Below are 16,227 nucleotides of genomic sequence, written 5' to 3' on the forward strand. Positions count from 1 at the left end.
TGTGGTAAACACCTCCTACAGGCTTTTCCTCCAGTGTCCACCCTCCAGTGCCTAACTGGTAAAGCAGATAAAAACATAAACTTTACAAGATGTTTCTTTAGTCATTACCAATAAAGAATGTAAAAGTTCAGGTTGCTAGGGGGTAACGGTTGTTATCATGTCTTGTGCAATTTGTCCACTTATAGTTAGTAGAGTAGAACAACTGCGTAAAAATTGCAATTGTCAAATATGTGTAGCAGTCAGCCCCTTTTAGTTTCCAAAATTATATCTTTCTAAAATTGGGTCACGCATTATAGGGACCTGCAGCATTTTGATAGCATTCAGTTGTATAGGGACCCTCTGACCAAGATACAACATGTTCGGGCATTCATACAGTTCACTAACTTCATTGATCATATTTCTAAACATTGTCAATCTTTGTCATTGCTTCCAGTAGTCAATCATATATCTAATATCATAGTACATTGCCATTACACTACACAACCCCTTGATCCTCCAATAACATTTGGAGCCACGTACACATCACACGAAGTCCACCAACTTTTGCCAACACTCCCAGGTGTCTGATATATCAACTACCACACATTATTTGAATTTATTTCATATGTAGGCCTGCATCAAATATGCCAGCATAATAAAAAGTATATTAAATAGGTTAGAGTGCTATACCAGCATATCAGATATTTCAAACTATGGAGCTTAATTAATTCCTTGAAAATAGTCCCTAATAGAGCAGCAAATTGCATTAGAGCACTGCACAGCTACGATACTCTCTAATAGAACAGTCACTTTGTAGTGAAATACTCTAATAGAGCATTCCCTGATTAAAATCTTCCAATTGCAAGGTAACAATAAGAAATGTTGCTAACCTAGGAGCATAATGCAAGCATAATGAGAGCATAATAGCTAGGTGAAAAATTTGGGAAATTCCTGAAAGCATTTTTGGGAAAAATTTTGAGCATATTTGACTTAGGCCTATTCATATGTAGCTAAGGTTGGAACAAATTGCCAAAAGAACTCATCACTGATGAACTGGATTTTTATGACAACCATTCACAGCCATCTGTGCCAGAGCATCTATCAACTTCTTGTCACTTGTTGCCTAGCTGTTGCCTAGCTGTTAGCTAGTCTATGTTTTAGTACTTCGTAGTTGTTATATTTTGTACTTTGTAGCTATGTTCTCAAACTCCTGTATAGAGATTGCATAGCAAGATAAAGTAACAGAAAGATTACACAGAACTAAACTTGCCTGGAAAGTGAAGTAGCTAATGCTTTACAGTGTGACAAAAAGCATTACGATTTAGTGACAATAATGTTAAATGAAATTTTGTTCCAGATAATTAAATGGTGTAATTCAAACTTGGCTTTTTTAAAGTAGTGCATGGTCACCCTTATTTATGGCATATGTCAGTCCGAAAAAAAAAACCGAATAGGCGCTAGCGCGTGCTGAGAAGTCACATGATAACGATGAAGGTGTTGTGGGCGTGTCTAGTCGCGCTGTGTAGTTGTAGTTTAGGTCTAGTAGACAGTCAAACCAGTTGTAATATTTCACTTGGCGGTCATGATTCTGTGCCGGAGCTATGTTTATCCATACAAGAAGAAGCAGCAGTTTCGACAGTACTCAATTTCACATTGGCTGAAAATGGTTCAATCATTTTCGCATCACTACCACCCACCCGACAAGTCAGTGTGTCAGTGAATGACGACTCAGATGGACTGAGGGGTTGGACTAGCATAGCAAACTCTTTTGTGGATAGCGTTCGTAGTGGGAGTTTACCATATGGTATGAGTATGACCTATCAAATTGCACTGTACGTAGCTAGCTAAACCGAAAAATCAATTAATATTGCTACCATAGCTAGCTATTTCCTACAGCAACTCTAAAATCTATAAGTACATTCGAAGTTTAACAAATTCCAATTGTATTCCATGTTCTGTTTATTATGACTCCATCTCTGCCAACTCTGACTCAGCTAAAGCCTCCCTTTTCAACAAATATTTTTATTCAGTATTCACCAAAGCATCAAGCCATCCTGTACGGCCCTGATGACATTGATCATCATACTATGTTATCTGAGTTCAATATATCTGATAGTGAAGTACTTAACGTTCTTCTTAATTTAGATAACACCAAAGCCATGGGACCTGATGGAATACCACCAATTGTTTTACAAAGGTGTGCCACAGCCCTTTATCAACCTTTCTGCTATTTATTTAATTTAACGCTTCAGTTTTCATACTTGTCTAGAGACTGGAAAGTCCATAAGATTGTTCCAATTTTTAAATCAGGTGATCCCACCTCAGTGAAAAATTACCGTCCAATTTCTCTACTCAGTAATACATCTAAAGTTCTAGAACGTATCATCTACAACAAAATGGTTGATCACATTTCGGCCTACATCAACCCTGCTCAGTTTGGATTTATGCGCAATCAGTCTACTACTCAACAGCTACTTCTATTTCTACACAATGCATTTTCTTCTCGTGACCAATTTGATGCCATCTACTTAGATATCAGTAAGGCTTTTGATTCGGTTTCCCATTCTTATCTATTGTCCAAACTTCATAACTTTAACATTTCAGGTAGCTTGTGGCTTTGGCTTCAAGCCTACCTTAGTACCAGATCCCAGTTTGTTTCTATTAATAACTGCTATTCTGATCTTTTATCCGTTGAATCTGGGGTACCCCAGGGCAGTATTCTCGGTCCACTTCTCTTTATCATGTTTATGAATGATCTACCTAATTCTATTACTGACAGTGAGGCTTTACTCTTTGCAGATGACACCAAATGTTTCAGGCACATTAAGACACCTCCTGGCGAACAACTGTTACAACGTGACATTGACAACCTCTTTAGCTGGAGTACATCCTCTAATTTACATTTTAACTCATCTAAAAGCTGCCATTTATCTTTTAACCGGAAGTCTCCTACATCATATACTATTAGTGGTAACATAATCATTATTAAACAATCACATAAAGGTCTCGGAGTTACATTAAGTGATAATCTTGAATGGAAAACTCATCATGACATCATTTTAAGTAAAGCTTATAAGACATTGGGTCTTGTACGAAGAACCTTCAGTTCATCTATACCACCACTGACTAAAGTTAAGCTATACGTATCTCTAATCAGGTCTCAGCTCATGTACTGCTCCCCTATCTGGCGTCCATATTTAGTGAAAGACATCAGTAACTTAGAACATCTTCAGAGACGAACCACAAAGTATATTTTGAACGATTACATTTCCGACTATAAAACTAGACTTCTCAAACTAGAGCTTCTCCCATTAATGTACACCTTTGAGCTTTCAGACATCATGTTTTTCATCAAATCTATCAAAAATCCAACCAGTAGTTTCAACATTCACCATTTCATTTCCTTCTCTACCAGTGCCAGATCAGGAGGCTTCAAATTACATCACAATCCCTCCACCACTAACAAGCAACGACACTTTTACTTTGTAAGGATTTGTCGCTTATGGAATGCGCTTCCATTAATTGACGTTAATCTGTCTATTGACACTATCAGGAACAGAGTCAAGTCCCACTTCTGGAATCATTTCATTCATAACTTTGACCCCCTCAACCCCCATACACTGCACTACCACTGTCCCTGTAGTCGGTGTGTTACTGATCATTTCTCAATTAACTACACACTGTTTTAGACAATTTATCATGTGTTCTTTTATTATTATTTTATAATTACTACTTTTGGCTGTAGGAACAAGCCTACAGACCTTTAGTACACCATGTGTATTGTCAATTCTTGTATCTGTGTGTGTACCTAAGCTCATGCTTGTATGTGTGTACTATAAAGCATTAATAAATAAATAAATAAATATACAACTACGTATAGCTACTGTATCATAATCTATTATTCGTGTGTTATATTTAGTTTTAGTGGATCCAGTTTGATAATTTTTCCTTTTATTTGTGCAGATATTATTTTACCAGTTCTGAATTCCTCAGTAGACAGTCCCATTACAACATCAAGCTGTGTGTCAACTCAACAGCGCACAGGCAGTGGTGATTTCACGCTACAAGATGTTCTAGAAGACGTAAGTTGTTGTGTACTATGATATGTCAAGCTATATGGTCTGAATCAACATTGTAAATGAAGTGATTCTAATCCACTTTATTGGATATATCAGAAATAAACAAGGTCAATTGTATGTGTACAGTTGCATGACTTAAGAAGCTTATGTGGAGCCATGTCCATTCAGGAATATGTTTTGTTGTCTATAGGAATATGTGGAGCCACGCCCACTTATTGGGATTGTAGGCTACTGTCTGTTGGCACATGCCTACTTATCGTTGTAGGCATCAAGCAAGGGGGCATGTCGGAATTGTAGTTTTCCTGTATACTTATGTGGAGCCACACCCACTTATTGATTATGTGTGTTACATCGCACTTTAATAGCTAATATTTCTGATGATCATTCCTAATAAGGCTGATTAGTTGTTTCACTGCCAAAAATCTCAAGAGCATTTGTCTCAAGAGTATACAGGGTCAGTAGGTCAGCATTCAAATAAGATAGTGGATACTGAACCGAAAGTCGGTTCAATAAGCTGTACTGGCTATTGAACCGGCAGTAAAACTTAGACAAAAAAGGTCACTAAATGAAAAAAAAACAACAACAACACAAAACTCAGCCGGGGCTTGAACCCTGGACTAATGGAGCTTTAGGCAAGTATGCTAACCACTGTGCTACCGCTGCTAGCTACCGACCTCCCTTACTTTTCTATCTTATATGTTACTCAAGTAGTAATCTCAGTATATGTAGTAAGAAGAACGTAATGTAAAAATGAAGAAGAAACCAAAGCTGAACCTGACCCTAATGCTAATACTACTTTTCGTGGCCTCTAAAGTCGAATGCTCTGGGCAACTACTAGACACGAAAGTCGAATACTCAGGACAACTGTTAGACGTGAAAATAAAAACCTTTCGGTTCAGTAACCACTTCCTTCAAATAAAAATATTAGCAGACATCAGGACAAAATGAGTGCAAAAGCAAGAATACAATTTCAATATTATTATAGCACTATGATATCATGCTAATCAGTTAGCTAGGTATTAACTTAGTATAGAGGAATAAAATGTCCAAATTCAGGGAAGTGACTTAGTATGAAACAGTTGCTCTTTGTAAATAACTAATCACAGTAGCTATATATAGTGGCTTGGCTAATTTTTGTGTGGTGTGTGCTTTTTACTTCTTGGCTGTTAGACTTGCCCCTAGGAGAATTAGCCTGCACTGATTCCTAGCACTTGAGTAGTGCCAGGAGCACATCGAATCCTAGGAGCATGTAACTCCGTACACTACCAATACTACAGGCGAAATTCAAACATGGCGTCCAGTGTTACTACGTATATAATTGGTTACATCATTCTTACGCACAACAGGGATGCACTGAATGGGCTGCTACTCCATCATCTAGAGTGAAGGTAGCAAAGTTGCTATGGTAGGAAGATTGTCGAGTCGAAGGTAAAGCTTGGAATAGTAATTTTGCGTGATTATTGACTGTATAAAGACTGTCCTGCTAAGCCTGTGCTACTATATTCCTTCTTCGTGCTATTGAACTTCATTTCCATAGCTTCGCTTTGTCACAGTGGAAACGTGACGTATTCGAGCATGCGCCTCCGCATAATTAGGAAATTTTAAAAGTTACTTATTATAGTACATAGCAGCCATGTTTGAATTTCGCTCTGTACGAAGTTACATGCTGCCTTGTCCATAGGATTTGATGCGCTCCTGGTAGTGCACAGGGGTGTGTTTCTGGGTAGGCATGCATGACCATGTATAAAACAGCCAAAAGACTTTGCTTTGCCATGTGTGTATCTTGTTTATGTTCACTATACAGTTTGGAGAGTGGTGGGCACCCATACTGGTTGTCACTTGTCTGGGACCAGTTTTTGCTCTGCTGTTCATCATCGTTGGTTGTTGTTTCTGCTGCTGCCGACTTTGTGGCAAATGTGGTGGAAGTTTAAAACAAGAGTATCGAGACAAAAATGATTTAAGATGTTTCATCCTCTACATAATGCTAGTCCTCTGTGTTTGCCTGTTATTGTAAGTTTCATTTTAGCCATTAATTGTATAGTAGTTACCTTTTGGATATTGATTTGTTCTACTTTTCTAGCATTGGTGTTGTGTTTGCTTTTGTTTCCAATGAGAAACTGAATAACAGCATTCAAGGTTTTAATACCACTGTCAACACAGCAATTGATGATTCGCTCAATTTTATTGATGACACACAGATGGTAGGAGATGTGGTATATTGTGCTAGTTGATATTGTTCTTTATGTAGCAAGCTAATGCAACTATTGATCGTTATGATGAAATAAACACCTTCGTACAGTGTCAAGTAGAGAGTAAGTGTTTGTGCATGTAGAGTTGGGGTTAAATTGTAATTATATAATATGCTCATTTCATTCATACCCTTTTGTATATACGTTCTGGACAAGTAACTAGCAATTAAATCAATAATGATTCCTAGTGGATCACAAAATTCCTTAACTTAATGGATGTTTGTGTGTGCGCCATATTAACTACTCATGATCACAAGCAACTTTTCAGCTATGCTCTGCCTATTATACACACTTGATTACACATGCAAACAAGAAACATGTTTGCAAATCGATCCAGCTATATATATAGCATATATGGTACAAAATTGTCTACTATTTCTGTATATGTAATAATAGCCACCACGCGAAATGATTGATTCATAAGATACCATAACGTGGTTACCAGCTGCTTGGTAACTGTTGTACGATTGAAACATAGGTACATTGTAATTACAAGGCATGTACTGTATTGCATTACTTCAAAAACACTTACGCATTTGTGTGTGAGTACGAGCAATTTTTTTTTGTGGAAACTAGTGAGGATGAAATGTGCAGAGGCAGTGGTACCAGTATCATGGCCCATATCTAAATGTTATGTACTATTATTGTATCTATGTTTGTGTAGTGTACTAGTGCCAAACAAACTCAAGTTCAAAAAATTCTAATTTGGTATTAAAGTTTCCTCTAAAACTCATACCTTGGCATTTCTGCATGGCTGTAAATGAAGCACTTATTGTGTTGGTGAGTGTATGCCTTTTACTCATCTCTTTAGATTCACATTTAACTATTGGCATTATTGTGGTGGATGTATTTGAGGGTGCAGTTGCTCCTCTGATAAACAGCAGTCTTGAATTAGCCACAGGTATGTAGATATATTTGTAATCCCAACACACACTAAACAGTTCTTCTTTTAATGTATTAGATCTTAACAACACCGTAGCTGCACTACGGCTAATCAATAGCACTGTAGTGAAGTTGCTAAACTTGACTCAAAGACTACAAACTGAACTAAATGGTGTAACAGCGATGCTTCAAGCACTACAAACAAGCTGTGTTGCTGCTGGTGTACCTGCATGTAATACAATACCAACTCAAAGTTACACTGTAACAGTCAACTTTGCAGTGGTAAGAAACTGTGTATAGTAATCAGTTATTCTACTAGCTGTAGAATACTAGTTTGGAAAAAAGTTAATGAAATTGTAGCTGTACCATGCGATAGCAAATAAACACTTTGCATACCATTTTAATAGCAGCTGAAGTCTTTGAAAGTAGCTGCAATAGTTTAGCATCAATGATTGTAACCTGACGCATGTTTGTGAAGGTGTTGGAATAACAGCAGTTTCAAGTGACTTTTATAAACATTTATGTCATACAATACTTTAATCAGTAGCTCACCAAGTAATTATAATTTAGACTTTTCTAAAAAGAGGCCCCTTCTGGATCTGTCTCCTTTTTCCTTTTGATTTCTACTTGATATGGTCACTATAATGAAGTGGTCTTATTAATGAGATCATGAAGTACACCTTGGACCTACTTGACATGGTCACCACAACAAGGTAATCTGATTAGAGAGGTAGTTAGCAAGCTCCCACTTTAAGCATAATATACTTTTGTTATGCAATTTCCTCCACTTTATTGCTGAGATACCATAGTTTTTCAACATGTCTGTTGGGCACGTGACCAGATTTTACAAAACCAATCCAAATAATTACTGTATTGTCAAGCAATTCAGTGTAGTCTTCAAGGTTGTCACATCAATCTACGTAAAGTCATTGGACCAGCTTCTTACAACAAACGCTTTACAGGTTGATGATGTCACTTCAGTGTTGGATAGACTTGTGGTCATTGAAGGTCTTAAAGAACAAGTCCTTGAGGTTAGCCAATGACACTTAGTTGTATGGCTGTCTACTGTGTTCTCAGGCCAATGCTACTTTCTATAGTATTCCTTGTGACATCAAGAACCAAATACAAGGCCCGGCAGAGGGTTAGGCCTTTTAGTGTATTGCTAACTTTTACATGTGCATTTAGAAATAATAAATCAAGCAAATATCTTTCGGGACATTGTTAGAAGCATTGCAAATGATATAGAACGAGAAGTGAGAAATGTAAGTTGGATATGTTATAGTGGTTTGTAATGGACACTAGTGACACACTGATGAGACACTCTCATATGCTTGTTCAAATTATGGCTAATAGCACGATCCAATGGTTTAATTACCTGCTGTTCTACATATTTTATAAATTAGTCCTTGTAAACTTTTTAAAATTTAGAAAAGTTTTGCTGCATAGTTGTAATCCATGTTCATGATACTCTTGGCACACAAACTGTGTGCATTTTATAACCATCTTTGTTAGATTATCAATGAAGAGAGGTTTGTTGGAGATATTAGGACACAGTCAAGCGATATTCAAGAGGAACTTGACAAGTATGATACCCCACGGTGAGTAAGAATAGCTCAAGATGAAAATGTTGATAACCAATGATCAAATCAACAGCTATGCCATCAGTGTTACGATATGCTCACTAACATTAATTGTAATAATAATATTAATTGTGGGATTGCTACTGGGAGCCGTTGGGTTCAGAAGAACTACTGAACCATCTGATAGAACACAATCATCACACTATGGTGGAATAACCTTGATATATTGGTAATTGCAGATTAAGAAGCTGTTGGTTTTATACTGTTAACATTACAGTGGAGTTCCTCTTATGTTTATATTTGCTGTTATCCTCTTATTGTTGACGTCAATTACATTCTTCTTGGGAGCCAACATGCTCAAAGTTTGCTACTCTATTTCAGAAGATCCTCCAAATGATGACATCCCCAGCTATGAGCTATACTCAAGGGTAAAATACTATTAGCTGCTTATATACATTAGATCAAAAATCAATGATGGGCACCCTTGTATTATCTGTACAGAGATGCTTTATAGTGTGGAACAAAAAGTAGTGTAATTTTCATGCATACATAACTCCGAGTCTATGCTATCCAATTAGAATGAAACAGTTCAGTAGAGTTGCCAGGTTGATAGGGCAGTCCATGGCCACATGCCAAATTGTTCCAGCCATTCCCGAGCTATGCTCCACTGAAATGTTTCTTAGCTTTTCTTTTCACACACTTTGCAACAACTGTCATGAAATGTAGTTGCACCATCTGTTTGTGCTATGCTTTGGTACACATAAAGTGGAATTCCTGTACTAAGTTTGTGCAAATCTGATAAATATTCATGGACATGGCCGTAAAGTGACTTCTAAAACCATGTAACAAGCCACCCCCTAATAGAGTGATAAAAAATATAATCATGGTTGCTAACTTGTAAGCAACAAAGTATTTCAAATAAATTTTTTTTAAAAAGTAGAAGTACAAAGCAAGTCTCAAAGAGTGATACAAAACAACTAAGCTGTGAAAAAATAAAGTGGCTCTCAAAAAGCAGGGTCAAAAAGTTGTGAAAGCAAATTTAAGGTGGTGGCCAAGGAATAGTTTCAGCGATGTTAATAAATTAACATGCACCATAGCAACTTTTTTCCATCTTTGAAGTTGAATTTTTTCTGAAACCTGTATCCTTTTCACTTTTTCACAGCTTCTGATATAGGTTAACATTTGAAAAAGTAAGCAGTACGTTATCTGACTTTGATAAAATTTCTTTTCAGAATCCTACACACATGCATTGTATGTAGTTGCTCGCAAAGAACTAAAAGAGTATAATTGTTTGAGCTATATATATAGATTTACTTAATTGATTTGAAATAAATAATACCTTTTAATTGACCAACTTGTATATACTAAATGTATGCTTATCACACTTTCTAGATTGTAGACAATAGTGACCTATGGGGTGGATATTTACTGGGTTGTTATATATTGGATGATAGCAGAATACCATTGACTGTGACTGATATGTTGAAGTGAGTTGGAGAATGTGTTGGTCATATTTTAAAGTTGTTTGTTTGTTATAGTGGGTGTAGAGCTAATCAAGCTGTTTATGAAGTAGCTCGACTCAGACTGAGACGAGGTCTTAATTTAGATGGTGTTATCAATATTACTAATGTGAGTGAAGGTGCATGCTGTTGTGTGTTATCTATAGTTGCTCATTATTCTGAAGTAAACTATAGTCCACAGTGTAAACACCTATGCCTTGTTAAAGTATTACTGGTTATCATAAGCCACTTGTGTACTGCTTGATGGTATACTCATTATCTAGTTTATGCCATCATTATTACTGTGCATCTCATTTCACACAGTATCTTTCTCATCATTTGTGCCTTATAATCAGTTACAGTATGCAATCTTGTTGTGTAGCAAATTCCTAACTTGGATGGACTATTTGATGATTTGCGAGGACAGATCAACTTTGATCTTGATCAGATCCTAACTCCAGAGGCACGCAACAGTATCACTTCCTTCACTAACGCAGGACTACAAGCCATTGACTATGCCACATACATCACTCAGATCACATCTCAAATAAGTACACTAACTGTTGATAGTACTATTAGTACACTGGTAACAGTACGTAATGGATTAGTAATAGCAGGTCAGGTGAGTATTAGAAGGGAACTTTTGACTGAGAGTTCCTAGATTTTGTCATACTGTATTTACTTGGTTAAACGTCACTTCACACCTTCCACACTCAAGTGGTGCGGTGATCAATTTTGAAAATAAGGACTTCATCATTTTTTTCGAGCATCAAGTTATGGTCAAATCCAAATAGTCGCCACATCAATACCACAGCGTTTAACCAAGTGCATGTGTTCCTTGTACAGTAACAGACTAACACTTATACCCAATGTAGACTGCCTTAGCTGATGACACTCAGGATATTATTGATGAAATTATCAGGATAAATCAAACTACAATTACTGAAATCAACAACTGTACTGTGAGTTACTACATGACTTTGATCTTGTATACTAGTAACCATAACTGGTGTGTATTTTAGCAACTTCTTGAACAACAGATAATAATGTTAAATGAAACTGCAGTAGAGTTAAGTGTAAGTTTTTGACATCAACTTCATAATAATATAATAATACCATAATGATAATTATATACTTGCCATATCTCTCTATAGGAAAGAGTTCAGGAAATACTTGTTAATGCTAATGCAACTGTTGCTGAGCTAAATGGACCAAATGGTACTCAACTTGTGCTAAATGTAAGTTTATACATTTGTGAACAAGTTTATTATATGACATGTAACAGCGGACTGAAATAGTGCTCAACCGTGTCATCACTTTTGCAACTGATTTTGCCAACTGGGCTATAGACAATGTGAGTATGCTCATGGCTATTACCATAGTACAGAATTGTTGTGTTGTTAGTTGGAGAATGAGATTGGAAGATGTCAACCACTCTATGCCGCATATAGTAATCTTTATTATGAAGCATGTAAAGACGCAGTGGATGGAATAGTATGTGACTAGTTGTCCAGGGATATTGCATATTACTACCATCATCTCACTTAGAATGCATTCTGGCTGGCTATTGGATGGTGTGTCTTGTTCTTCATTCCATCATTGGTGTTTTCAGTTTGGTTGTCACACTACTTGAGACGCACGGAAGGACCACAATATTTAACTGTTGTTCCATATGATCAAGTTGACAGCCCTGGCCAGGAGACCTCTTACTTTCAGTAAGTTTTTATTTTTTCAAAAGTGGTACCTCTCTTGCAAGACCATTCCTTCACTTTGAGCATGTTGATTAGTGCATGCTTTATAAGTTTGCAATGATCACATCTAAGAGTGTCCACAGGTCTAGTTGTAGTAATTGGCAAGAGAAAAGTTGTAGCTAAAAGTCAATGAGCAAATGTACATTGATTGCACAGTCACTCCTGTTAGGATTTTGTTGTAATGTTTTATTATATGAAAAATAGTCTTTGGCCGAGTGCAAGGAGTATAAAGCAATCAAACAACCAATCACCAAATTTTAAACAATATGTCAAAATGTTGCTCTTATCCCATGATTTTTCTTTTGTCTAGACTGAAAGAAGTATAACAATGATGTCAATCAAGGTTGTGATGTCATTTTTCAAATTGATCAATGACCTGTTCAGGAATTAATATAACTAATGCAGAATATATTTCACCTGTTTTAATGTATTTTATTGCATTTAATATGGACCTAATCAATCACACATGGGAATACTGTTGCATTCATGACAATAAACAAATCACATTTGTGACCTGATCTTGGAAACCTACCTTTTTGGCACATTGGTTAGTTTCAGTTCTATTTTATAGTTTAAATGAATTACTGGGCATTCATCTATCTTGTGTTGAAATTTTAGCTTAATACCTTTGAGATATGGCCAATTTACTGTCCTGTACATTGCAAACTAACTTTTACTGCATTGAGTACTGTGAGTGATTAAGGGTGACAAATCACTTAACTTTGTTTATGAATAATTCCATTCCTACCATCTAAAATACTTCGAAAAAGATTTCTGATGGTTTAATGAAATATTCTTGGTGCTTTTCTACAATTAAATATTGGAAAATAGTGTGCGCAGTTATGTTTGGTGTATGACATTAGCAGAGGTAAACTTCTGTAATTTCAATTACTTACACTGCCCCTTAGCTAGAGTCAAATTCATTAAAATTTAGAATTGCACTGTGTCTTCTTCACTGTCAGTAGATACTGTCACTAAAGGGGTTATTACCAAAATGGAAAATCTATCAAATGGTTGAGCCTAATTATACTACCCGTACTATTCTAGACATTTACTGCCCATTTCTCAAGTGTCTCGGCAGGCAAAATCAAGCCTCTTGTGTATTAGTGATTATCATGGGAACTAAGATTATAGAATTATGCTTAGGGGCTACTTATTTGCAAACACATGCAAACTATATACCAACTACTGTATCTTGTCAAAGCCTGTTCACAGTTAACATCCCTTCCAATGCTGATCACTTTTACTCACAGGCAAAGAAATTAGCAGCATCTGATGACATCTGATGAATCTCGTACCATGATAAACATTTTCAGTACACTATCTGTTCAGGGTAAACTGAAGGACTCTATGTCACTAGAGTCCTGTTATGCATGAGACCTGGAATAGATTGTTGCTTGTATGCAACCTAGGCCAATTCTCCTTTATTCTCTGTGCTGCCTCTGGCACCCTACCCACAGCAGTCAATGTGGAGGCAAATTATACATTATGTGGTTGCACTCAGCTTACCACTGCTCATGCTTTGAGTGGCTGTCTCAGTGCCTTGCCACAGGACCGCTTCACATATCATCATAACAAAGTTGTACACTGTTTGACTACTGAATTTTCTACTGAACTAAGCATGGTCTCAGTTTACAGGAATGTATGCAAGTGACTCTCCACAAGCAACAGTTCCTCCTTCTCTCCTTACTATCCCATATTGTCCAGATATTGCTCTTTACAATGAGAGAAGCAACTTAGTAGCCTTGTTATAGCTGACATGTCCTTTAGATTTGGTAGAACATCGCAAGTCTCCCAGGGATCAAAAACAAATGAAGAGAGAACACCAAGAACTGCCATCAATTTTTTTATGATACAATTGACTAAGTGTTATAGGTCACTTGTCATAGTGTCAGCTGTGTTAACTATATTCAAAACATGAATTTTTGACGTGGCAGCTGCTGTTTCAATCTAGCTACATACATAGATTTTTTTGGCTCACAGTAGTTGGCAGGTCTGTTCTTCCCTAGTGGTGCACACATGTACAGCAACCAAAAACACATTATAACAGCCAACAAAAAAAACCAAGCAAAAAATTGTACATTAATTCTTTGTATTTGCTTTGTGTGTGTGCATGTTTATTATTGGTGTAGTTTAGAAATATTGGAACAAGCACAAGAATATTGGAACACTATTAGTAACATAGCACATGATATAGAACTGCAACTTGAGAGAGTATGTTGGAAACATATGCAGTAAAATTGTATTGGACACTTTAGATGTAAAGTTTTATATACTGGGGTAGACTTTTGCAAACAAAATTTTTGTCTTGATTGAAGGTAAGATCTACTTTTCCAGAGAATCTTGCTAGTCTTCCTAGTATTCCCCACATGTTGTTGTTATTGTAGTCTTGTCCTTCCTAACTAGATTCTTGATGAAGATGGGTTTATTGGAGATATTTGAGAATGGGAAAATGATGCCCAAGATGTACTTGATAGCTATGAAATCCCACGGTGAGTGTGAGAATTAAAATCAAACTGATATTATGTAAATGATCAAATCAACAGCTACATCATCAGCATTCTGTTCTACATACTGGTCATAATCATAATAGTAATATCAACTGTTGGACTATAGTATTGAGAGTCATCACATTTAGACACAACACTGAGCCAGCACCATTTTCACATGATAGTGGTATAGCCCTGATACACATGTAAGTGTAATATTTAACATTGTACTGTTTTATTAACTTTACAGTGGAGTTCCTAGTATATTTGTTGTTGCCTTCATCCTCTTAATTTTGGCATCGTTCTCATTCTTCTTTGGAGCAAACATTCTCAAAGTTTGTTATCCTGTTGCAGAAGATTCCCCACATGATGACATGATCAGTTATGAAATTTTCTCAAAGGTAAAATGTTGACAGCTTTATGTATCAAGTTAACTTCACTCTGTGCTAATACAAAGTACATTTTCTCCATCACTGTCTTCTCTTATCTGGTTTCAAACTATGGTGACCCCGATCTGGGGGCTGTTGATGTGTCACCTATATCACCCAGTCTATAGTGGAATTTTCTGAGCTAATGAGTGGAGAAGGTGTAGCTATACGATCAACACCATTTCTGTACAGTCCAATTCAATCATAGAAGCATCCAGAAATGCATGGCTTAATCAGACAGATGAAGGCCATTTGTTTACATTTGGATAATATTCTAGTAAAGTGTATTATGCTTTTTCTCATAGAAAACAGACCACGGCTTAATCATAATTTATTTGAACGGTGATTTGACATCTCAGCATTACGATGTGGTGTACATGTAATTTACTAGCAATTCATTAGCAATTCATATTCGATGCAACATGCCATTCTAAAATGTTAAAGGTGTGCCCCAGGAAAATATTTTAGAAGTTCATGCAGAGGTGCCATTTTTAATGTGTTACAACTTACAAGTGGTGGTTCCATATGGGGTACTTTGAGACAATAATAAGTCACTCTCTAGAGTTCCTATGGATACATGTACATGAAATTAACAAGGAGAAAACATCCTGACTGCCTGGCAGACTCCTGTAACGATTCAAGCATTAATCGAATGGCTGCAAGTTCAGAAAAATGGTAGAATGACCTGTCTGTTTATAGAGTAATTATCAATGTGTATACAAGCTGTCAAAATGCTAATATGTGTGCATACTGGTCTCATTCTATCATTTGTTTTTATCTCTCATGTGCAGATTCCAGACAATAGTGACCTATGGGGTGGATATTTACTGAGTTGTTTCATATTAGATGATAGCAGAATACCTTTGACTGTTGCCAGTATGTTGAAGTGAGTTTAAACTTAGAAAACACTTGTTGTTATAGCTATCTGTATTCTCATTGTAGTTGGTGTAAAACTAATCAAGCTCTCTACCAAGTAACACAGCTCAGATTAAGGCGAGGTCTTAATCTTGATGACGTCACAAATATTACTAATGTGAGTAAATACACCTGCTGGTTTACTGTATTATGTCACATGAGCAGATTTATACGACCATGCATTTAAAATTAGTTGTGAAGTCCAGTAGGAATGACATAAGATTTTCATAAAATTGCACAAAGAACTCAAGTAAAAAGAAATATTCAGTCAATCTGTTAAACTGTCTTTAGTGTTGATAAGGTTGAGATTAATGACATAATGTCTGGACACAATGTGTTGGACTCCTATTATGGTTAAAATAGACACAAAGTGCTG

General features: G+C 36.5%; 1 protein-coding gene across 1 annotated transcript; it reads left to right on the forward strand.

Annotated features, from left to right (window-relative positions):
- Positions 1 to 1,465: 1,465 nt before the first annotated feature.
- LOC136267859 (prominin-1-A-like) lies at positions 1,466 to 12,484 on the forward strand. The gene is made up of 23 exons (XM_066063025.1): positions 1,466 to 1,783; positions 3,943 to 4,061; positions 5,863 to 6,068; positions 6,139 to 6,259; positions 6,307 to 6,370; positions 7,119 to 7,208; positions 7,269 to 7,471; positions 8,152 to 8,220; positions 8,267 to 8,330; positions 8,375 to 8,451; positions 8,702 to 8,787; positions 8,843 to 8,998; positions 9,047 to 9,197; positions 10,162 to 10,256; positions 10,308 to 10,398; positions 10,651 to 10,890; positions 11,144 to 11,230; positions 11,291 to 11,344; positions 11,423 to 11,506; positions 11,554 to 11,622; positions 11,673 to 11,762; positions 11,817 to 11,983; positions 12,330 to 12,484. Exons 1-23 carry the CDS (start codon positions 1,468 to 1,470, stop codon positions 12,343 to 12,345), a joined length of 2,715 nt encoding a protein of 904 aa, XP_065919097.1. The 5' UTR covers positions 1,466 to 1,467; the 3' UTR covers positions 12,346 to 12,484.
- Positions 12,485 to 16,227: the final 3,743 nt, after the last annotated feature.

The sequence above is a fragment of the Dysidea avara genome, chromosome 10 (assembly GCF_963678975.1).
Source record: "Dysidea avara chromosome 10, odDysAvar1.4, whole genome shotgun sequence".
Lineage (NCBI taxonomy): Eukaryota > Metazoa > Porifera > Demospongiae > Dictyoceratida > Dysideidae > Dysidea > Dysidea avara.